The sequence below is a fragment of the Taudactylus pleione genome, unplaced genomic scaffold (assembly GCF_031769625.1).
Source record: "Taudactylus pleione unplaced genomic scaffold, aTauple2 ptg000205l, whole genome shotgun sequence".
NCBI lineage: Eukaryota > Metazoa > Chordata > Amphibia > Anura > Myobatrachidae > Taudactylus > Taudactylus pleione.
Genome location: NW_028284607.1, coordinates 4,779,490 through 4,804,471, shown reverse-complemented (window position 1 = coordinate 4,804,471; position 24,982 = coordinate 4,779,490). Strand labels below are relative to the sequence as shown.

The following is a 24,982-nucleotide window of genomic DNA, read 5'->3' as shown; positions in this document are numbered from 1 at the left end:
CGGGGAATCGGTGGAAAAAACCCTCAATATTGTAATCATGATTGACAAATCAGGGAAATCCAACATGGATTTCACCAATGCCCCAATCCCGGCGTCTGGGGATCAGGGAATTGGCCCAACACATCGCAGCTATATGGGGGCCTTTAGCTAGCCACAAATAAATATTTTGTAATCAAAATAAATCTTTCAAAACATGGGTTTAAATATTTGACAAATGCATGACATGAGCCTGGTGCAGTCCAGCACGCACATCTTGCAATGTCTATGTATCAGCATATGGGTGTAAAAACAATTTTTACATGTAGTTTTAGGAGCGTACATTATGTCCAACTCAGCATCAGCCTTAATTGTTTCTCCACAAGCAGCTATAGCCATATCATACCTGATAAATTAACATAGCTACTTAAGTTTATTTTCCATTAGGTTTTACACATACTAACTGTACTGAACTGGTTCTAAAATGTTTATCTAGAGCACTTAACTCTCCTGCATCTACAAAGCATTGTATGGGTTAAATTGCTCCTTCCATTTTCTTTGTCAGCAGATCCAGCTATTGTGATTTATGGGTTAACAGCTGCTCTATAGAGCTCCCAAGAGGGAAAGACAGTGACTGGACATTATCACAGCCCAAAAGACCTTGCATGACTGAGTAGCAGCTCTTCAATAGTGGTCTCAGGCAAACTCAAGTTTCACATTTCAAAAAACAAAGCGTGAGTCACTGAATATCTACTAATGAGCTCTGTGGTGCCTTGGTTGGGTTAGTCACACTAAATTCAGCAGTACATGGGTGTAGCAGTCTGTGGAGAAACCTAGATTCCAATTGAAAATGTTTCAAATAAGACGTCCACCCAGATAGAAGAGAACAGATGGCCAAGTAAATTTGCCTCAGTATTTTTATATCTCTTTACAAAGAAAAAAAAAAGAAGAGGTTTAGAGATCCTTTAAGACACATTTACAACTTGGATCTCTGGAAAGGTGTAGAATATCTATTATGGTCCAGAGACAGAGCCACCTACTGTAAGGGCTATGAAACAACAAACACAAAATGGGTAAAGAGCGTCAAGGAGTGTATGCCATGCAGAGAGAAGCCTCATGGAAAGATTTCTGCACAATCCTCTATATCTGAAAACTTGCGAGCTGAATCCTGAAATAAATTTCAAAGCAATTACATCACAACAGTTGTTCTGAAGCCTGTCTGGAGCGAAAGGATGAAGAGGATTCACAGATGCAATGAATAAAACACAGCAATTCAAGCAGACAATAAACCTGGTGGGGAAGGACATAGCTGTCCCAGTGTAGAAGACCCATTTTATGTTAACCCTCTAGGCGCTCTATGTTGAAGATAAAAGACACTTGTCCATAAAGCAAACACATGCAGGCCCCTGTAGCCAACAATACTTTGAACACTTATGTCGACTAAAGATGCACTTGGTTCATTTACCAACATTAGCCTATTGAAAGTACTCACCATCTATCACTGTATACTCGTTCTTGCTCAACGTATGCAACACAATAGATTAGGATTTATTAGTCCAGAGCACAGTTAATCAGAGATAGCTGGGTATTAGCCACATTGACCAGCACAGGAGAAGGCCTCCTCTAAAACCAGCAGGCATTATTATTATTGCACCCACCACAGAAAACAAGTGATTTTAAAGGAGCAGTGCAAGTTTAATGCCACACAGAATTGAAGCAATCTAACAAGTATGCCAAAAACAATCTTTCCGGCCCAGGTAAAAGTATGCGGTTTCTAGAAAACACATCAATAATCAGTAATGACAATTTAGGGACATTTGACGTTACAAAATAAACCTGCACTGCTGCTTTAAGTGGCTGAACTTGCAGTTAGAAACTAATTCCATGCATGTAGAGAGGGACTTAATGGTCTCTTCAAACAAACACTTACCTGGCTTCCTGCGGCTGCCATGTGAGCCTGAGCTGCTTGCTGCTGAGCTGCCTGCTGCTGTTGCACTTGTTGTTGCGCTGCTTGTTGAGCCGCCTGCTGTGCATGTTGTTGGGCTTGCTGCTGGGCCTGCTGCTGAGCCTGCGCTTGTTGTTGAGCCTGCTGTGCCTGTGCTTGCTGCTGAGCCTGCTGTGCCTGCTGCTGAGCTCGCTGGACCTGCTGCTGACGTAGACAGAATTGCAAGATAACAAAAATAATGGTTATTTAAATGAATAAAATATACTAAAAAAAGGAAAGAACAACAGTCACAAGCACTACAACAACCGCTAATGAAGTTAACTAGTGAACTTTTGAATTTATGTAAAGAAAAATACCTGGAGTATCTTGAGCTGTTGTTGCTGCTGCGGTGTAAGAGTTACAGACATAACTTGGGACGGGATTTGTCCTGGGAGTGTCTGTCCTTGTGACACTAGGGACTGTGCCTGCCCTTGACCGGAAAGCAGCTGCTGTTGACTCTGTGCTACTTGCTGCTGTTGCTGCATCTGAAGCTGCATCACTTGCTGTGGTTGCTGCTGTTGCTGCTGCATGGGCTGCTGCTGTTGCTGCTGCATGGCTTGTTGAACCTGCTGCTGCTGCTGCTGTTGCTGCATTTGTTGAATGTGTACTAATCTCAGTTGCTGCTGTTGTTGCAACTGCTAAAAAGAAGAATAAGTAAAAAAATAACACAAATGACAAATAATTAGGCGTAAAGTATTCTAGTTGCAGTTGAATCAAAAGGTCTTTATTTAGGGAACAAAAAATATTTTGAAAATTAAAATTGTATGCCGATCAAAAAACAAAGCATTAAATGGAAATACAATTGTAATCAATATCTTCATTTACGAAGGTAACTTATAAAATCGTATTGGTTTGACGGAAACCCCCAAAGTAACTTTTGTAACTAGCAATACCTTCCTCCGGCTCGCTAAATGGTACAGCTGAATCCTCCCCCTATAGCCAGCCAATCTGAATTTTCTATTAGTAGTACAAATGTAGGTAGAAATAATAAAGTGCTGTATACACAGTCCAGCTAACACATTAATTACTATCAAAGCACAGTAAACTAACACATGGCCCTCCAATACATAGCATGTCAACATATATTCCAAACAATCGCTATAGCAAATAGACCATATAGACCAATAGATTATCGCGTACAACTGAATTCCCTCCTAAGCATGTAATGATGATTTTAATACAAAAGCAGAAATGTATTGCTCAGATGAAAATCAAAAGCTGTGAAAAGGCTCGTAATGTATAGCTTTGCACCCAAACATAAAGGGATCAACCAACAATGAAAAAAAGTGCTGATTGTATGCACAAGTGATCCAAATGAACACTACAGAAAATGGGTAAATTAAAACAGACCATGCAGCATCCATGTTCTGTCCAATTTTCACTGATAATTTGCATGTTTATTGCTGCCATTGTCTTCCTAGGGTTCATTGAAACCAGTTTGCATTGCCTATTTCAGTACAAACCAAATTCACCAACGGGTAAACAGAGCACCCCAAGCAAAATGGAAAACGTTTCTCTTACAGTAATTTTGTCTAGTACTTAATATACCTGATGCTGGTTCTGCTGTTGCTGCATCTGTAGCTTCAGTATATGCTGTTGCTGGGCTGCAGCTTGAAGCTGCTGTGCCTGCTGCTGCTGTTGTGCTTGTTGTTGCTGTTGCTGAGCTGCAGCAACTGCTGCCAATTGAAACTGTTGCTGCTGCTGTGGTTGCATAACATTCTGCTGGGCAACCTGAAATTGCTGCTGCTGCTGCTGTTGTTGCTGCTGATGTTGTTGTAAAGCGGCTTGTTGCTGCTGAAACTGCTGTTGTTGCTGTTGTGCAAGTTGTTGGAGCTGCAGTTGAGCTAAAGACATAATGCAGGATGTAAGGTTGACTTGACTAACTCACCAAGTGGAGGCAATATCTGTGTGCAGCCTTACCTCCAATATTCACAAGATTATAGTCTATCAATACTACATTAGGAACATGTGCTTCATGAACAAGTCTAGCATCATTAGAGGTCAAAATCACTGCCTCACAGCATTGGAGTCAGGCCCTATATCCATATAAAACCATTAAATACTGCTATGCACGCCACCACACTTAAGTGGTTTCCAGTGGTGGCATCAACTATTTTCAACAGGGAGCACCATATTGGTCCACAGTAGACCTTTAATGTTGGCTTGGCCAAGCAGCACCACTAGCATTGGTCAATAATGGCAGGTGTGAAACCACAAACAAATCTGCAAACCACAAAATGGGTAGCACAGTAATCCAATAATATCTATATATTAAAGCTTTCATTTTTCAGATTAGTATTGACCTATTTGGATTTGTTAACAGCATAAGAAGCTGGTTTAAATATCAATTGATTGTGTATGTCAATCTAATTTCAGCTACATTTTCAGTACTCAAACTAAAAATGAAATATAAAATGCAGCACCAATAAATTTTATTTAATGGATTTTTTCACACTGTTTACTCCCAAAGTTGCAAAAAGCTAATACTAGTATTTGGCAGGAAGTATAGGCAATAGGTGATAGGTGATAAAAGGGAACCTTTTTTTTATTTCTAAAGGGAATATCTCTTACACATTGTGGCAAGCCCCTGAATATTAAGAATCATTATCGCCGCACATCACAGCAAAAATAATTATTTGTTTAAATGTATTAATATAAATTGACAAGAGCTCCGATAAGAGCCCGTTCTGGCAATCAGAAAGAAGTACAATGATCTCATCAGTAATCAATTTGCTTCCATATTCAGACCCCCTTGTGGCTAATGTGCAGCTTTCCGGATGAACAATGCATACCAGTTTGCCAAGCGCAATGGGACATCCTGCAACCCACTGGAGAGGGATCGCAAATCCCTCTCCAGTAGGGCTGCCCCACTGTAGTGAATAGGCTAATGCCATCTGAAGATATTCTCGAAGCTTCGCTTACATTGTAGGGATACTTAATTCTGCCCTTAAACATGTGAAAACAGGAGTTTCCATTAAGGGTATAACTAATTACTAATTGTGTTTCTTAGACCTTTAAATCTACTTCATTTAAAATGACAAAATTTTTTGAAAACATTAAAATCTAAAACGCCGGAGAGCTACAGATAGAGGACATAAGCAAAACTAGACTGGATAGGCGATACAATACATTACAGTGTGCAAGATTTAGGAGAACATGAACAAGTATCAATATTCCATGGCCTAATGCCAGAAATAAAACATTCAAATTTGAGACAAGTGTAATATTATTCAATTAACGTAGTAGAAACATACAGTCAGGTGCATAAATATTGGGACATTGACAGAATTTTCATATTTTGGCCTCTATTCACCACCACAATGGCTTTGAAATGAAACAAACAGGATGTGCTTTAACTGCAGACTTTCAGATTTAATTTGAGGGTAATTACATCCAAGTCAGGTGAACGGTGTAGGAATTACAATGGTTTCTATATGTGCCTCCCATATTTTAAGGGGCCAAAAGTAATGGGACAAACTAAACAATCCTAAATCTAACTTTCACTTTTTAATACTTTGTTGCAATTACAGCCTGAAGTCTGGAACGCACAGACATCACCAGACGCTGGGTTTCATCCCTGGTGATGCTCTGCCAGGCCTCTACTGCAAATGTCTTCAGTTCCTGCTTGTTCTTGGGGTATTTTCCCTTCAGTTTTGTCTTCATCAAGTGAAATGCATGCTCAATCGGATTCAGGTCAGGGGATTGACTTAGTCATTGCATAACATTCCACTTTTTAGCCTTAAAAAACTCTTTGGTTGCTTTTGCAGTATGCTTCGGGTACTTATCCATCTGCACTGTGAAGCGCCGTCCAATGAGTTCTGAAGCATTTGACTGAATATGAGCATATAATAGTGCCCGAAACACTTCAGAATTCATTCTGCTGCTTTAGTCAGCAGTCACATCATCAATAAATACAAGGGAACCAGTTCCATTGGCAGCCATACATGCCCACACCATAACACTACCACCACCATGCTTCACTGATGAGGTGGTATGTTTTGGATCATGAGCAGTTCCTTTCCTTCTCCATACTCTTCTCTTCCCATCACTCTGGTACAAGTTGATCTTTGTCTCATCTGTCCATAGGATGTTGTTCCAGAACTGTAATGGCTTTTTTAGATGTTGTTTGGCAAACTCTATTCTGGTCTTCCTGTTTTTGTGGCTCACCAATGGTTTACATCTTGTGGTGAACCCTCTATATTCACTCTTGTGAAGTCTGCTCTTGATTGTTGACTTTGACACATATACACCTACCTCCTGGAGAGTGTTCTTGATTTGGCCAACTGTTGTGAAGGGGTTTTTCTTCACCAGGGAAATAATTCTTCTGTCATCCACCACAGTTGTTTTCCAGGTCTTTTGGTGTTGCTGAGCTCTCCGATGCGTTCTTTCTTTTTAAGACTGTTCCAAACAGCTGATTTGGCCACACCTAATGTTGTTACTATCTCTCTGATCAGTTTGTTTTGATTTTTCAGCCTAATGATGGCTTGCTTCACAGATAGTGGCAGCTCTTTGGATCTCATATTGAGAGTCGACAGCAACTGATTCCAAATGCAAATGTCACACCTAGAATCAACTCCAGACCTTTTACCTGCTTAATTGATAATGAAATAACGAGGGAATAGCCCACACCTGTCCATGAAATAGCTTTTGAGTTGATAGTCCCATTACTATTGGTCCCTTAAAGAGTGGGAGGCACATATAGAAACCGTTGTAATTCCTATACTGTTCACCTGATTTGGATGTAATTACCCTCAAATTAAATCTGAAAGTCTGCAGTTAAAGCACATCTTGTTTGTTTCATTTCAAAGCCATTGTGGTGGTGAATAGAGGCCAAAATATAAAAATTCTGTCAATGTCCCAATATTTATGCACCTGACTGTATCCTACATAACTGAAACCTAATTATGCCCCAACCTTTTTGATCGCTAGCAAGTCAAGTTTCAGAGCATCCTAGACATTTACAAACAAAGGGGGAATTCAACGTGCTATTGAATAGCGACGGTAGGGACTCCCGAAGCTATTCAATACATCGCGCTGTTTGGCTGTGCTAAGGATTTCTTCTCGCACCCCCCTGGGGATGCGAAGAGAAATCCAACCAAAGTGCCGGGTGCGCGGCCGGCAATGTCGTCACAAAATGTCGGTTACCGCGCCTTAACACCCTTGTTAAGGCGCGATGACCGCGATAACCGACAGCGCACTGAATTGAATAGCTCCGGGAGCTCGCTCTCGGCACTATTCAATTCGCGTTGAATTGAATCGCCCCCAAAGAAAAAGCTTCATTCTTCAGTGTACTGCAGTCAAAACACATTGCCTGACAATTTTGCCATTTACTTGTGTTAGTTTGCTAATGTGATATTTCAAGCAGAGGAGACATCTGAAGTGGCATCACTGAGTTATTCTGTGTGATTTGGCTTAGTGACACCTCCAATTAAATCCAATTAAAAAACAAAAACAAAATGCTTTCAATTTCTCATGGTGAGGTATTTTTAATGTTCGGAGAACCACCCACTTGAAAACACCAAAATGCCCAATACAATCATTTATTCAGCTCTGTTTTATATACATTGTTACTGTAGGCTCTTATATCAAAGGATCTGTCTGCCTTTTATATCCTCTAAGTACGATTACTGTGACTGTTTCCAAATGCCGAGTGTTTTCTAATAAAATTTTGAAAGCTTACTAAAAAATAAAAGCTATAATAAAAGCAAACAAAGCTGCTATTCAATAAAGAGTGGAAGGGAAAACACATTTCTGTTAATTCTTTGGGGGTCGATCCTATTAGTCGCGTATGCTGCACTTATGGTACCTCTGTACTTGCTGATTCTAGTGCGCAGCCTCGTAGGGATGCATATAAAAATCTGCACGTCTTGAGCAACATCGAGTCACGAGAGGAGTAAGTAGTGGTGCCGCTGCAACAGCAACGTGACCCCTTCACACCTAATAAGATTGACCACTTTGTACAGCAGAAAGAGTAACTAAGACCACTTACTAGGTTGGTTTCCTGTTGATACACCAGATATCCCATGTGGTGGCATACCCGTAGTACCAGGCTGTGGCTGACCAGGAAGGCTCATTTGTTGGGCCATTTGTGCCATTCCACTGATGCCTCCCATTTGGGGTCCAGGAGGACGGACCCCCATAGGCATTCCTTGTGCACCAACGGGAGCTGCACCTGTCAAGTTCTGTAGAGCATTCATGGGGTCTGTGGGATAAAATAAATATATTACAAAAGAACAATAGCTTTAAAAAAAAAAAAAAGATGAGTCAATAAAATTGTAAAGTTCTTACCACTTACAGATGCCTGGGATTTCTTGTTTACTGTAAAAGGAGCAAAAATAAAACAATGGATATTCTGAACACCATGCAAGACACCACTTTTACAATAGTTTAATAAAGAAATCAGTCATATACAGATAAAAAATAAACAAAATATTGAATAAAACAATGTTGCAATAACCAATGTACTGTATTTACTAATGTCACTAAGGCCAAAGGGATTTATGGGCAACCACAGAAGAGAAAAACAGGGGGCGATTCAATTCAGCGTGAATTGAATAGCTCCAAGAGGGAGCTCCTGGAGCTATTCAATTCACCGCGATGTTTACTCCGACAGGAAGCAGTTAAGTCAAAGAAATCCGGTTCTCGCAACTTAATCTGAGTGTTTAGTCGTGAGAAAAGGCATTCTCCGACTAAAGTGCTGGCCGCGAGGCTGTCAGCGCTGAGCTAAGCTGGAAAACAGGAAAGGGAACAGGAGCTAGACAGTAGTTTTAATCGGAAAGCATGATTTGTGAGGTGTATCAAGAAAGCAGTATATCTTCCAAAGTTGAGGTTGAAAACAACCAAACTACACAATAGACAGATTGTCTGCCATGGGTGGCAAAAGTCAGTTAAGTATTATTCACTTATAGACCTTAACATTGAAGTTACCAAAAACAGAAGTGGGACTGCTTTTGCCGAGCATCTGCTTTATGAGGAACCTTTTGTATGCTCCAGCCTTTCTTTCAGCCTGAAGAGTAATATTCCAATTGATCAAGGAACAATTTAGATCTTTCTCCAGTTTTAGGTATGAGGAGAGTAATTCTTGAGCAGTTTCGCAAGGAAGAGGTTTTAGAAATGCTATAAGGGATTTGTTGTGCTATACAGCATTGCTAGAAAGAAGCAGGGTGTCTGAACAAGAATTACAGGAAGTATGTAATCTTGGGCAGCAGTCGGGAAGCCGACGGACGTAATCCCGACCGCCGGCTTCCCGACTGTCTAATCCGGTAGGGGTCTAATGACAGGCGTCGAAATCCCGACGCCTGTCATTAGACCTACGCCGGGAGCCCGACACCAGGTTTACCGATCTAAGGTAAGGCGGGCATGGACAGCCGCGGGGGAAGGGGGGGTGGAGTTAGGTTATGGGCTCCCAGGGGGGATTTATGGTTAGGCACCCCCCCGGGTGGTTAGGCTAGGGGAAGAGGGAGGTTAGGGTTAGGCAGCCCCCCCCCGGGGGACTTAGGTTTAGGCGGCGGGATTTAGGTTTAGGCACGGAGGGGGGGGGGGGATTAGGGTTAGGCCCCCCCTATGGGAGGGTTAGGGCGTAGAATAGGGTTGGTAAATACTTACCTTTGGACGATCTGGATTTTCACCCCCTGCCGGGCTGCCGCTGTCAGGATTTGAACCATGCGGCCGGCGGTAAATCATACCGATTCCGTATTCTGTGCATACTGCCGTTAAACAAGGAAGTGTTTTTGAGGGTGGCATGGATTGCATGGCAGCCAGCCTTGGCCAGTTTAATATCCCTAACACCACCAAATTTGCTAAATGGAGGCCCGGAGGAACTCAGAGATATGGAAAGCAGAGGTATGAAAGCCTATTGCTATGGCATGTAAGGAAGATAATCCTGCCTGCACATGTGGAATGTGTCTTTTGCACTCCTATGGCTCAATTAAGACAGCAAGAGCTTTGTAAAACCGTTCTATGGAGACCTATAGCTTATGTTTTGTGGTCCACTGCCAGTCTCCCATTTGGCAAAAAACTGCAACTTCATCATATGGGCACATTTTAGGGATCTACATCTCCTAGCACAGTTGGGGAAGTCAGTGCTTTGTCCATACTCCTTTGAGGCCACTGCCTTATCCCAAAATACGTATCTGGTAATTTGACGTTGTAGAGAAGATAAAAATGTTTTGGGATTTTGACAGGCAGAGTATGAAAGAAAGCAAAATGTAATGACACATGCTCCCAGCACAGAACTGACTGAATGGAGAGGAGCTCCATTATGCCTACTGTTTCAGCCGGCATGTGATGTGGACGCCGTGACTGGACCAGCCTCCTTAGTGCTATGGTAATAGCTGCTCAACAAAAGGACCAAAATCTCTGGCCTTTTGGATTGTCAGTTAGTCTATGATCATATGAAAAGCATGCAAGACATTTCAATCAAAATTGCTTCTACATTTCTAGGTAAAGTATAATAATGTCATTAACTTTGTAACGGATACAGAGGAAATAAAAAGGGTGACAGAAAGCATATGAGCTGTTCAATAATGAACAACGTATTTGTGCATATATTTCAGAGTGAGGTCATAAGTGTGTACATCGGTCATGTTTTTTCTCTCCATGCCAACACAGAAAACCCTTTTTTCCCACCAAAACAGGACAGACATCTAGGATTCATAGACCCCAATAGGTCACACACCACTCATAGTATCCATAGATCAAAAGCAAATAGGCTCAATTGGTTACTGAAGTAGCAGATACCATTAGCACATGTCTGCATGGGTCATATAGTATTTCTTTGCATGGACTACCCAATGTAGCAATACAAAGAAAGGACTCGGGCAAGCCGACCTGAAGGAAATCCCTACTGGTAGTGTTGCTAGGATTTTCTGTTACAACGTAGTAGCATTTTTTTTTTTTTACATATTGTGAAAAAAAAAAAAAAACATCCAATTTGCTGACTGACAGTCATAATTTGGAAATAAGATTATTGCACAGAGGGACATCAAGAGGTTTAAAAAAAAAATCAATCTGAAGTAAGAGACTTACGGACATCTCGAAAGTGAATAATGAGTCTGGCCACCAAAGACAGGTACTCCTCCTGTAATCAGGAAGAAATGACAAGTCAGCAAACAAGCCAAGCACTGCAACATGGGAGCCATAATTACAATTTGCAAAGAATACAAGGTGGTAAAAGTAGTTTATCCACTCAGTATAAAAAGGTTACTGGATGTGAAAAATGTTCTTTCACTGTATTCTTCCCAATTTTCAAATACAGATTATAAAATCCCAACATTCTGTGGCGCTACACACGAAAAAAATTAAAATAAAATGTATTTATATTACCTGCTCTATGCTAGTGAAGCCTCTAGAACAGTGGTTCCCAAACTCTGCACCGCGGCACCCTGGGGTGCCTCTGGACACTTGCAGGGGTGCCTCAGCACCAAATTCCAATTTTTTTATGGTTAATGTAATGTAAATATGTGGACAAACTGAAGCGCAGACCTGTCCACCACCACATAACTCATCCTAAGGATGACAGGTAAACACAATTTACTTCACTTTACTACATACTTAAAAAAAATTAGAAATTTCGGATTAAACTATTGGCTTAGGGGTGCCGTGAAAGCAATATTGATAATCTAGGGCGCCGTGATTTGGGAACCACTGCTCTAGAAGAACGACAGCGTTATCTAGTAAAGTTACTATTTATTTATTAACGGTTTGCTATATAGCGCAGCATATTCCGTTGCGCTTTATAATTGGAAACATAAATAGAACAAAACTGGGTAATAACACACGGATATATAGGTAGGAAGGAAGGAAGTAGATTTGTCATTTATTAGCTTGTGAACACAGCTGAACTGAAGACAGATACAAAAAAAAAAAACTGCTCAATTGTATCATGAACTGGGGAATATGTGGGCGTGTCTAGCTCTAACAATTGCCAATACGATCATGGTGCAATAATGACAAACTCCTCAGTCCAAGCACTCTTGTTGGAGAATGGTCATACAATTGATTATGGGTGTCATACAATAACAGTAGCTCCCCAATGTAAGATCAGAGATTTACCAGCAATACCAATATTTTTATATTCATTTCCTATTACAATGCTACTGGATGGGTTTAATCCTTAACATTTGAGTACTACTGCCACTGGATCAGGCATGAAATGCAACCAAGAAAGGTAGAAAAGACTGAATTATGAAAAGTTATGCCTTATTTCAAATCTGTATATTCACATATCACAACGCTGTTAGAAAGCATATAATTTTAACCAACTCCTAAAACTTTACAAAACAGTTTCAATGACAAATAAAACAAAAAAGGCTTTGCTTTGACACCTCTATGTAAAGCAGGAGCTATGACAGGTCAGTCTGGAGCATTCATGCTTGTGCTAGCACCATGCAAAGATGAAAATGCTTCTGCAATGCTATCAGAGAATCAATTATTGCTGCTCATCAGGCCGGTAAAGTTATAAATCAATTTCCAAACAATTAGAATTCTATCATTCTAGATTGGGAAACTTTATTCTGAAACGAGTAGCCAATTTTTCCAGAAATGAGAGCTCTACAAACCTCACTCAAATTATATTATACCATATGATGCACTCAGAAATCCAAATCAAATCAATGAAGCCATTGTCTTTTTTTTTTTTTTGCAAGCAGGGTAAACACTGGCTGCTTTTGCAAGTAGCCTACAAATGCTGGACAGCTTTATTTTTAGACTGCAATTTAGATTTGAGTTTAGAAACATCCTTCTCAAATCTAGAAGTCTCTGCACATCATTTTAAATCTATCCCACCTGCAGTGCAGCATGGTTTTGCCAAGGTGCAATTTTTTTTGCTTTGCTCCTAACTCAGTCAGCCCCTCTGTGAGAAAGGCAAAATGTAATGAAGAGCTCTATGATTTGACACCAGAGAATAAGGGGCTTAAATGGATATTTACAGAAGCATTAAAATCTACTTCCGGGTTCAACAAGAATAGCATAGTAAACCACTTTACATACTTGTGTCTAATGTTAGAAGATAACTAAATGGAGATCCCCTTTGAAAGCACCTGAGACTTCACCCTACTTATTAGACTCACACAAAAAAACAAAAACACAGTCGTTAGGAGTTAAATTACATGACCTGAAGGAGTGGTTACTTAGGCCAGAGGTTCTCAGAATGGGCCTTCAGGACCCCGCACAGGTCACGTTTTCCAGGTCACCCAGCAGGCGCACAGGTGTATTCATTACTCCGAGTCACATTTTAAAAGATCCACAGGGAGAGCGAATATCTCACTTGTGATTCTGTGAGACCTTGAAAACATGCCCTGTTTGGGGTCCTGAGGACCGAGTTTGAGAACCTGTGACTTAGGCAATAGGTGAAGATCAGAGTTAAGTAGAGAGCTGCTTAAACATGTGCAATAAACAAAAATGTCAACACTCCATGTTTAATACCTCACAATAGGAATGTCTCCAGTAAAGCGGAGAGGACCATTTAGGACTTCACGGATGTACAAGACACTTACACGTGTTTTAGCTTTCAGAAAAACATGGCTTTCCATCTCCTTGCTAGACTTGTTGTGAGCAACCCCCGCTTTGCGCATTGCTTCATCACTGAAATACAGAAAGACAGCATTTGCTTGAGCCAGAAGCTAGAAGTCCTTATTGTGCTGAAATAGAAGACATCACAAACAATTACAGGGTACACTTCCTGTAGAAGTCATCCCGGTTCTTGTAATCAGGAAGTGGAGTAAAAAGCATCTACATCAAATGTAAATATACTTTCAATTTAAACAGGGAAAAAAAAAAAACACACAACACAGATACGACAGGCATGGACAAAGTAATATATCTACCGAGAATATAAAAAAAAATACCTTGACCCTTTAAAAATGCAGAGGAAATATAGAAACCCAGAGCTTAACAAACAGAGGGGGTGGATACAAACACACACCTGCAGCAGTCTAATAAAGAAGAGGTATTGCCAACCTCACAATAATCCTATATTCCAAAATGACTGCGCTGGTGTGTACTTCATAAATAGAAGAATTAATCAGCTTAATAAATAGTTACAATTATTAATAACAATTAAAATCTCTTAAAATATAGCTGGAACATGATCCAGCACATACTGTAAATTGAGGCATTCAATTGATAATTTAATCGGACTCACTAAATTAACAATGGGGGGAATTCAATTCAGTGCGATGTTGAATAGCCGCGGGAGGGAGCTCCCGAAGCTATTCAATACACCGCGCTGTTTGGGTGTGCAAAGGACTTCTTCTCACACCCCCTGGGGATGCAAGAAATCCAACAAAAGTGCCGGAGGTGCAGCTGTTTTACTGCTTAGCGCGGCGCTAACAGCCATGTGCCCGGCACTTTAGTCAGAGAATGACGATTCTCGCGCCTTAACACCCTTGTTAAGTCGCAAGAACCAGCATTCTCCGACACAACAGCGCACTGAATTGAATAGCTCTGGGAGCTCCCTCCCGGCGCTATTCAATTCGCAATGAATTGAATCCCCCCCCCATGTATCAAGACTGCTAACTGCAACAACTACAATGTCCATGTAATAATCCTCTTGTTAATTATAGCAAATATTGTAGCACATTCTTCATATATTGAAAATAAACCAGTCTACTTAATAATAAATCATCTGCTGGGGAAATATAGAGAAAGATATTATACACACAGTACTGTTCTTGTTCATTTAATATTCAGCTCAGACTGTTAGCAAAGGTTTAAAAAATACTCAACACATAAAAAAGGGAAATTATATTGGTGGTTGGGGGGGGGGGGGGTAGAGCTAAAGATACCATTGAGTAGCAGAAGTACGCTCAGGTTTTGCACCAACAATACAGCCCTATTCCCAGTCTGACATCTACTACTTGTTTACATGACTAGATATAGCCTATACCAAGGGGTAGGTATACTAAGTGCCATATTTTCAAAGTTGCCGATCGGCAGCTATGACCGAACATTTTTAAACCGCAACAGGAAACCATGCTAAACCAGACTCTTTTTTTAGCATCGATTCCTGCGGCAGTTTAAACAAATAAATAAATAAAAATCTATTTAGTAAATCTACCCCCAAGCTTGTAGTATTTCAGGAAAGTGCAGCAACAAATAAGCACATCAATGTGCACTGGAAATCCACTGCACGGTGAGAATCATATTTTGTAAATGGAGAAAAAACATGCCCAAAACAGTAAAGAGCATAGTTAATAACCTAGTGCAAAGAATAATGAGTTGTATGTAATACACAGCAACCAATCAGCTATCACCTTTTCAGGGCTGGTGCTAGGCTTCTCGGCACGCAGCCCCATCCTGTGCTGCACTGCTCGCCCCCTTCCCTCCCTCTGAGCGTTTAGCCAATAACACCAGCGGAAGGGTCCATTTTCCGCTGCAGCCAGGTCAGTATGTCATCGGTACTAAGCCATCAGCGCCAGTAAAGCTGCATTCAAGGACGGAGTCGCTGGCAGCAAGATGGCCACATACAGCATTACTGTATATAAGTATTGTTTGTGTGTATTATAAATTTTTTTTTTTTTTTTTACTGCATATTCATTTGCACTTCAAAATTGAGAACAAAATATTAATAAAACTAGACCGGGTACTAACAGTCTGAGAAGAGGGCCTTGGTCACAAGCTTACAATCTATAGCATAGCGTATCTATGTATAGCACTATGCAGTGTTCTCCCCAGAAATTTTTTCAAGCCGGGTGGCATCAAAAAGTAGCCGGGTGGGGGCCTTTGCAATAATAAAATGTTTTAAATCCTGACCTTATAGTGATTTAAACTTGAAATAACAATTCACGGGCTCGATTCAATTGCCCGCGATGTAAATATCACCGGGAGATAGCTCCCGGTCTATTCTATTCTGCACTGTGTTTAGTCGGAGAATGCCCGTTCTCGCGACTAAACACGCTTTTTAAGGCGCGAGAACGGGCATTCCCCGATCTAGCTTCCCGGCGCGATGCTGTTTTCCAGGCGCAATGGGCAGAAAACAGCCTCGTGCCTGGACTTGTCGGATTTCTGCGCGCATCCCCAGAGGGATGCGAGAAGAAATCCTTAGTCGGGCTTAGCAGAGCGGTGTATTGAATAGCTATTCACTTCGTGCAGAATAGAATCGAGCCCCATATATTAATTCTCTTCTTCTTAGAGGCCCAGATACTGTCCCCACTTGCAGGCTACACAGAATATATTTTTATATACAGCTCTACATATACTGGACCCACTTGCAGGTTCTCTTTAATCAGTTCAGGTGACTGTTCCTGTCTGAACTTTTATACAGGAAGGATCTTTGCCCTCCAGCCTGACACCGCCCCTGCACTGTGATGGACAACTACCCCCCACCACAATGCCACATCCCCTGCTCGGCACTCTCCCTTGACCCAATGCCGTGTCCCCTGCCCCAATCTCGCGTCCCCTGCCTGGCACCTCCCCCCACCCCAATGCGCCGTGTCCTGGCACCTGGAACCTTCACTAACACGGCCTTCTTGCCGGCGGACATGGAGCCTCCAATGTGAAGAACGTGATGTCGTCACATCCGACATACGTGTCAACAAGGACACATTGAGGGTGACCGGGAATGCGATGCATTGGGGCGGGTGGTAGGCTGTTTCTGCCGGGCGATGCTCCCGCAGAAAGTCTGGGGAGAACACCGAATATGGAAACTAAGTAGAGCCATATAAATAAGACAATAAATAATAATAACACTATATACTGTTCATTCTAGCACCCTACACCTGTCACAATCTGTGCAGTTCCTCTTTCCTGCCTGGAGTGTCGTACTCTGCTCTGGTGTTTCGAACACATTCAGCTGATACAACAAAGTGCTGAGATACAGACCAGAGTGTACAAGAGATACCAGAGTTGAGAGCGACACCCCAGGCAGGCAAGAGGAACTGCACAGATTGTGACAGGTGCAGTGTGCTAGAAAGAACACTACTAGGGGCTTGATTCAATTTAGCGCAATGCTGAATAGCCTCGGGAGGAAGCTCCCGAAGTTAATCAATTCACTAGGCGGTTTGTTCCTGAGGGTGCGAGGAGAAATCCAACAAAAATGCCAGCTGCGCAGCAGTTTTCCTGCTTAGCGCTGCGCTAACATCCCTGCGGCCGGCATTTTAGTTGGAGAATGTCGGTTCTCACGACTAAACACCCATGTTAAGTCGCGAGAACCGGTATTCTCCGACTTACAGCCGTATTCAATTTTTTCGCCTCCCGAACTTTTCACCTACATCGCGTGTTTTGCAGGCAGAAAAGTATCGCACGCGTGCCCGCTTATCTCCGTATTCAATTTCAAAGTAGGCGAAAACGGGACCCAGCGAAACTTAAACAAGTGGAAAGTCCTGTCAGATTTGGGGAAATCAGCCTGACACCCCCCAAAAGATGCTGTGATTTGGCTTGCTGAAGTTATTTGGTGTTTTTTAAACGGGCTAAATAGCGTTTTTGTATAAGTGGTGCAGAATAGTATTCTGGAGGTTTTTTTGCAGAAAATAACTTATCCCAGAAAAATCCACCTGCCGCAAGCCCCTGCAATGAAAAAAAAAACACCTGGGGCATACTTGGGAACCCCCCCAGAGTCAAGTTCGGTAGTTTTTAGCTTTGTCCCAACATTTTTTTTTTCGCCCCCAAATTCAAAGTGATTTTTTTGGGGTGTCCTTAAGTGTTTTTTCAAAATTTTTGCCTTTGGGCGACTGTCCCGCAACGTTGCACCCCAAAACCCCAATTCTGCACTTTTTTCCTCCTGCTATTCATAGGCGAAACTTTTTCGCTTATTACATTGCATTGACTTTCCGCCTAGGCGGAGAGTCTTTCGAATTGAATACGGCGATACTTTTACGCCTGGCGAAATGAAGTCACCGGCAAAAAGTTTTTGCCAAAAACACGTGAAAACGGCTTTTCGCTCCAAATTGAATACGGGCCTTAATTGCCAACTGTCGGACCAAACAGTGCAGTGAATTGAATAGCTCCAGAAGCTCCCTCCCAGGGCTATTCAGCATCGCACTGAATTGAATCAAGCCCAATATTTGCATCAATTTTAGCACTCAACACGTTTGTTGTTCCTCAAGCACTGTGAATTTAAAAAAAAAAAAAAAAGGCATTCTGGTCATTTCATATCACGTGGTGAAGAACAAATTACTATAGTTCAAATACAAAAGGTAGTTGTCTGTTCTTCGACTGGTGGAACCTGAATAATAACTCATGTATTTTGAAGCACATTGTTGTTCTTTGTGGAGCTGTAAAACAGTCAATATTTCATCACTCTCATTTCATTAATATAGGGATATTGATATATGTCAGTTAAACTACTACATGGATGACTGCAATTTAGGAACATATTTCATAAAGAAAGCCTATGTCTATTATATTACCGATTGTACATAATCATCTATAACAAGTAGTATAGTGTACTTTATATAATGCAAACTACACCAGCAAACAAAAAAATGGTGGATTTAGTTTATTACAGATTGGATTTATTAGATGCTTAAAAGATTTCAAAGAAACAAAATTAAAGTTTTAAATAAATTCTGCCATTCACAAACAAAACTTTCTTTAACAGACACCATGGTAGAGGCCATCATTGTGGGACATGTTTGACAATCAGGTGGATACTTATCCAGCCCAGTCACCCTGTTCCTCCGGATACAAAAATAAAATACCCTTCTAATCAAGTCAATAACTCTAATGGTGGGTACACACTATAGCAATATATCTGCAGATGATGGTCGCCCATACACACTGAACGACCATCATCTGCATGCTGCAGCGGGGTCGGCCGGCCTGAGGGCGTGTCCCGCCTCCTCCCAGCGGCTGCCGCTGTGTGTACGGGCGATCGGCTGATCGCCCGTACACACTTGCCGATGGACAGATATGTCTGCAGAGATATCTGTTCATCGGCTGTACAGTACAGCCAATGCGATATGTCTGTGAATGACGTCGTTCACAGACATATCGTCTGTACACACTGGCCGACGGGGGGAACGATATGTTGGCCGATCAATTGATCGGCCAGTATGTACCCAGCATAACACCCTGGGATACTGATACATATTATCACTGTCCATTGTGTAGAAATATTTTAAGCTTTAACTTTTTCATTCACCTCCACAAAGTCACATTAGTGCCAGTGTAAGACTAAGGGCCATATTCAATTAGAAGCGAAAAGCCGAGATCCGCGGGGGAAAGTATCGCCGATTGCGACTTTTCGTCTGTCGGAAACTTATCTCCGGATTCAATTCCATCCGCTTTTCACGTACGCGGAAAATCAATGCTATGTAATAGGCGAAAAAGATTCGCCTTTGAATAGCAGGAGAAAAGAAGTGCAAATTTTTTATTTAGGGGTGCAAATTTGGGGAAACCACTCAGTACCCTTGGGACAGTCCCCCAAAGGGTAACTGCGTCATAAAAAATTTGAGGGAAAAGCTTAACACCCCAAAAAAGTACTTTGAATTTGGGACGAAAAAAAGCACAAAGTGGGGGGACAAATTCGCAAACTAGCGAAATAAGGTTCTGGGGGTGCTCTAAGAAGGGATCAAGTGTTTTTGGGATTGCAGGTGCTTTTATGAGAATGGAAATTCGCATTTATTAGGAGACATTAAAATATACTAGCACCCATTTTCAGGTACCCCAAATTTGACAGGACTAATTTTCTCCAAGAAATACTGCTTTATGCTATTCTTCAACACTTGTACAAATACCCTAATTAGTGGCAATTGTGCGAACTTAAGTACCCCAAACAGTTCTATTACAGCTAATCGGGCACTACTACATTTATACCCAATTGGGGGGTTTAGGCCGATTTCCCCGTATCTGACACCACTTTTCGCCTGCTCTGACTTTGCTTATCGCCGTTTTCGCGTCTTTTGGAATTGAATAGAGCGAATCGCGGGTACACGCAAAATAAGTTTCCATGACTAAAATACACTATGTAGGACGAAAAGTCCGTCTTGCAAAACTTTATCGCGTACGCAAAACTAATTGAATACGGCCCTAAAAATGGTTTTGACTGGAGGGAAGAGGGGGTTTGGGCTGACACCCGTATCATTGTTACCAAGATCCTGCCAGAGTCTTTCCCCTACTGTAGCATTACACACCGTGACTGCCACCCCCATGTAATACTATTCCCTCTACAGATACAGGCTACTCTTGCATGGGGCAGCCGATCCTTTATGTCCTGGTATCTCTGACACAGCGGTAACTGCGGCAAGCGCCGACACTTCCCACAGTAGTAACTATCAGGGCACGCTGTTACGAGAGGTCCGGGCTGCGGCCTACGCCGCACAGAGTATAGCTTTTTATTTTAGCCTTAAAATCGCACACTCACATCTGGCTGACCAGCTTCTGACGGAACCCTGCGCTCCGCCAGTCACTCTCGGGCCCGGCGACGTCCATCCTCGGTTCTGCTCGGACCGTGTCTCTCTGAGCCGCACTACTACCCGGCCGGAAGTGACGCCTGACGGCGTGGGAGCGGGCACACAGTGCTAGCGCTGCTGCTGCTGCTGGGAAGAGACAACAACGAGCGGCGGCAGCGGCGGCGCTAGTCACTCCCTGCAGGCACCCACTCCCCGAGAGTGACTGTGCCGCGGCCACCACACCCCCTCACGCCGATTGGCCGCGGTCCCCACCAGCAGGGCACTCCCTGTGACAGCGCCTCCTCCGCCTCTCGGGCTGTGTGGGGGCCCTAGTAGCGCAGCGGCCACACAATATCCGCCCGGTGTCCCGTCCCAGTCTCCTGCCGCCGCTATAGTGTGAGTTGCCGCTGTGTCTCAGTGCTGGGCGCCGCCATGTTTGGGGAAGTGACGCTGCTGCAGCCCAGGTGCTGGCAGAGGGGAGTCAGGTGAAAGGAGCGGATTTGGGCTACAGGTAATAACGACGTCACCGGGGAGGGGATAGAGGGGGGCTCCGCTCACATGGCAGCAGCCGGTGCTTGAAGCGCCTCAGGTAGTGACCGTGTGAGAAGCAAGGGGTGTCTCGTCAGTGCACACACTGTGATAGCAGCAGTACTACCATATCTTATGCTTCTTGCTGTGGTTACTACAGAGTAATTGCAAAGTAATACTCAGATTTGGTAATGATGCATGGCGTCACCTCCTGTTGGTATTAAAGCCTGGTGATATGTTACACGCCTGTATACATTTTATTGCACAAATATGTCCAATGTCTCATGTGTCAGACTGTAAACCCTATTTATATACTTTTCTATTGGGAATAACGGATGGTTTAATTATAAACAAAAAGTTTCAACACATCCATAGTGATGAGCATTCAGTATTCTTTCACTTTCATTATCTTTACAGCCACACCTAGTAAAGTCTGTTTTGTATCTCTTTTGTGTTCTGTATCATATGAGCTTCTAAGTTAAACTTTAGTGCCCATATATTTCAAGACTATAGGTCAGTGGTTCCCAAACTTTCTCAGTTCAAGGCACTCTTAGGGCCTTGAACTTGAACTAAATTTTTTTTTAAGGTACCCCTAAGTCAAAATAATTACTGAGCAATCTCGTTTTTTAAGTAGTTGGGTCAAAACAACTTAATAAGTATTTAAAAAAAGATAAAGAAAAACTGTGCTATTCTTACCCATTGACCCTTCTTTCTCTCTCCCTTTGTCCCCTTCATGTCTCTCCAGTTTCCCTTCTCAATGTCCCCCCCTTACTTACCTTTAGTTGTGATGTCAATGCCGTTCTGCAGCATCGCTTCTCAGATCAGTCACTTCCTGACTGACATCATTCAGCAACAGGCAGCCTCAGGATTCACTGCCTGTAGCTTTACAATGACAGCTCTCCCACCCGTTCATCGCAACCACTCTCCTGCCACCCTGCTATACTCCGCACAACCAACCCCCCTTCCAACCCAAAAATAAAATATTTTACACAAAAGAAAAAATACACTGGACGGCCTCTTTAGGCCTCCGTCCGCCATGGCACCCCAGGGAGCCATTGCGCATAGTTTGGGAACCATTGCTATAGTGCATATGTATCAAAGCTTGGAGAGAGATCAAGTACCAACCAATCAGCTTCTAAGGCTGGGAACACACTACACAATAAGATGGACGATTTGTTGTTATAAGGCAAATCAGAACCAAAAATCATGCTTATCGTGCAGTGTGCACGACCGATTACGTGTTTCCATGGGTTGCATGTGATATCATGTTATTGGCCGTGATGCAGGGCCAATCACACTATATCGCATGCGGGGCTGTGTAGATTAATGAAGGCTGGAACGAGTGATCGCTCCGTCGTTAAATCTTCTAGGGCAGGGTTGGCCAAAATGTTGATCGCGATCAACTGGTCGACAGTCGACCGCAGGCACTCAACCAGTCGATCACGGTCCAGAGCAGTTAGCGGCGGGCTGGGCCTAGCGCCATGTGCCCTCCGGGCTGCAGCGTCACTTGGTGTCCCATGCCGCCTCCTCCCAAAAAAAAGCCCTGGTGGTTGAATGGGCATGAGCCACGGCTGTGATCCGGCTGTTACTGTTGACGGCCGCGGCATCACACTCCACTGTTTATGTCCTGTAGGGCCAAAGTTAGTGAGAGAGAGCAGGCTGTGTGTTATACAGCCACTCAATAGGCGACTGCGATGTTGAATAACCCCGGGAAGGCGGTCCTGGAGCTATTCAACTGCGATGTTAAGCCGACTAAGGGCTGAATTCAATTTGCCGCTAAAAGCTGATGTGCAGTTTTCACGTGTTTTCAAAGTATTACCGTATTCAATTCCAGGACGTTTTCGCCTAGGCAAAAACCCCATAGGCAAAAAAGTCTCTGCAGCAAAAGGCAGGAGAAAAGAAGCGCAAAATCCATATTTTGGGGTACAAATGTGGGGACTTGGGTCAGAACTCTTTGGACACCCCCATTAATGACTAATTAGGCTAAAAATTATCTTAATTCACCCGCCAAAAAAAATTTCATTTTTGAGGCGAAAATGTAAAAAGTGTTGGAAAATGGGTAGTGGACCTGGTGTTTTGGGTGGGTATAAGGTTGAGACAGGTGTTTTTAGGATTGCAGGAGGCTGCAGCAAGTGTATTTTTTAGATTTTTGAAATCTTCACTTTAGAGACACAAAAATATACTAGTACCCATTTACATGTACCCCAAATTTAACTACCGTACTAATTTTTCTCAAAAAACATTGCTTTCTAACATTTTTCCACACTTATGCAAATATGCATATCACAGACCTTTGACTAAACACAAGATCAATAAATACTTTTAATAGGGCTATTAATACTCTTCTATATTGATTCCAAGGTTCCGTTAGGCTTTTTATGGGGTACAGACTGATTTGCCCAAAATATGTTGTCCTTTTTACTAGTTTCGCTAGTAACTACATTTGCCTATCTGCGTTTTGGAATTGAATAGGGCGAAAAGCGGGGATGCGCATGGAGAAAACATCGCGTCCAAACAGGCGAATGAGGCGAAAACATTGCGCCTTTCGATGATCTCGGCTTTTCGCAGCTAATTGAATTCGGCCCTAAGAAGAATTTCTGCTTGCACCCTCCTGAGGTGAGAGCAGAAATACGACTGAAGTGCCGGCTTCCCAGCCAGCACTTAAGTCGGGAAATGCCAGTTCTCGTGACTAAACACCCTGCTTTATTCGCACTAACCGGCTTTCTCCGACTTAAGTGCTTTTAGCTGGACTGAACAGCGCGCTGTTAAGTCAGACTAGAAGCACTTAAGTCAGTGAATTGAATAGCTCCAGAACCTCCTTCCCAGGGCTATTCAATATCAATTGAATCGCCCCCTATGAGCTTCATATCCTGTAAATAACAGGAAGATCTTCAACTTTCCTGATTTATGTATTTTTGTATATGTGTTGTTCAACTTTGTGATTTGATTCAATAAAACAATTAAAATTGTGTCCATTACAATAAAATATGTATATTTTTTTTAAATCTAGGAGCTGCCCTTTCATCGTGTCTGCACAATTGTCAGTGTGTTGCGTCTTCGGTTCATGATTAAATCTTAATCCATCCTTCTTTTTTCCTTTTACCTCCTATGATTATATCACAATTGCATACAAAGTCACAACCGTTGTGCTAGTTAGAATCAGAGATGAGCGGTTCGGTTATGTCTCGAATCTTCCCGCCAGGTTCGGATTCCAGAATGAAGCGAAACGTCATCTTTGCACGTGAAAGATGTTTGCCTCGTTCTGAGATCCGATCTTGGTGAGAAGTTCTCAGTAGTGCATAGATCAGGAAGCCATCTGGCCAATGCAGATGCTCTTTCCTGTAGTTTTTGTTTAGGGACTACAGGTCAAAATAGGTGGGAGGTGAGGAAATGCAAACAAAATACTGGGGAAGTTGTCAAGGGGACATCTATATGTCCCAGGTTTCTAGCATTTATCTGGTAGACAGCTAATTAGCAGCATTGGGGGCGATTTAATTCAGTGCGATGTTGAATAGCCTCGCAATGTTTGGGCAGGCTAAAGGATTTCTTCTCGCACCCTCCTGGGATGTGAGGAGAAATCCGACAAGAGTGCCGTCAGCGCGGCTGTTTTCCAGGTTAGTGCTAACAACCTTGCTACTGGCACTTTAGTTGGGGAATGCCAGTTCTCACGACTAAACACCCAGGTTCAGTCACGAGAACTAACATTTTCCGACTTAACAGCGCGCTGAATAGCTACGGGAGCTCCTTCCCATGGCTATTCAACATCGCATTGAATTGAATCACACTCGTTAATTGCCACACCACCTATGACAAGCTTATAAAAGGTGGGTCTAGTTTGTCTCTCACTGCCTGGGGATCAGATTGAGGCCTGCAGGGAGACTGACCACTGCTTGTGATTGTAAGTGCTGTGCTAAATGCTGTTTTTTGAGTTGGACACTAGGGCCCTGATTCAGTAATGCACGCATGTGCACTGCTCACCGCAGATTCCCGATGGTCGGGAATCTGCGCAGGCGCCTGACCTGTACACGGCTGGCCGATATGATCGCAGGTTATCTGATGCTGTCCTCGGACGCAGCTCGGATAAGTAATGCATGCAGGAGGTGTGACTCCTGCTGCATTACCATAATGGTGCTATCGTAACTGCTAACATGTTGGAGGGCTGGTT

General features: G+C 42.7%; 2 protein-coding genes across 8 annotated transcripts in view; one reads left to right on the top strand and one right to left on the bottom strand.

Moving 5' to 3' along the window:
- Positions 1 to 20,762, bottom strand: part of LOC148517986 (mediator of RNA polymerase II transcription subunit 15-like) — a 49,010-nt gene extending 28,248 nt beyond the window's left edge. For 2 of the 5 annotated variants that reach the window (XM_088477860.1, XM_088477863.1), the window contains exons 1-8: positions 20,262 to 20,761; positions 13,456 to 13,543; positions 10,988 to 11,039; positions 8,249 to 8,278; positions 7,950 to 8,162; positions 3,509 to 3,804; positions 2,278 to 2,598; positions 1,907 to 2,125 (exon numbers count right to left, since the gene is read on the bottom strand). In XM_088477860.1, the coding sequence (XP_088333986.1) occupies positions 1,907 to 2,125; positions 2,278 to 2,598; positions 3,509 to 3,804; positions 7,950 to 8,162; positions 8,249 to 8,278; positions 10,988 to 11,039; positions 13,456 to 13,543; positions 20,262 to 20,329 (1,287 nt within the window). In that variant the 5' untranslated portion in view covers positions 20,330 to 20,761. Of the gene's footprint in view, positions 1 to 1,906; positions 2,126 to 2,277; positions 2,599 to 3,508; positions 3,805 to 7,949; positions 8,163 to 8,248; positions 8,279 to 10,987; positions 11,040 to 13,455; positions 13,544 to 20,261 lie in introns of all 5 variants that reach the window. The other 3 variants (XM_088477862.1, XM_088477861.1, XM_088477864.1) reach the window with 3 other exon arrangements.
- The window catches only part of KLHL22 (kelch like family member 22), a 59,030-nt gene continuing 54,486 nt past the window's right edge, over positions 20,439 to 24,982 (top strand). Inside the window, exon 1 of one of the 3 annotated variants that reach the window (XM_088477866.1) lies at positions 20,439 to 20,685. The gene's annotated coding sequence lies outside the window, so the exon portion shown is untranslated. Of the gene's footprint in view, positions 20,801 to 20,832; positions 20,879 to 24,982 lie in introns of those variants that run through there. The other 2 variants (XM_088477865.1, XM_088477867.1) reach the window with 2 other exon arrangements.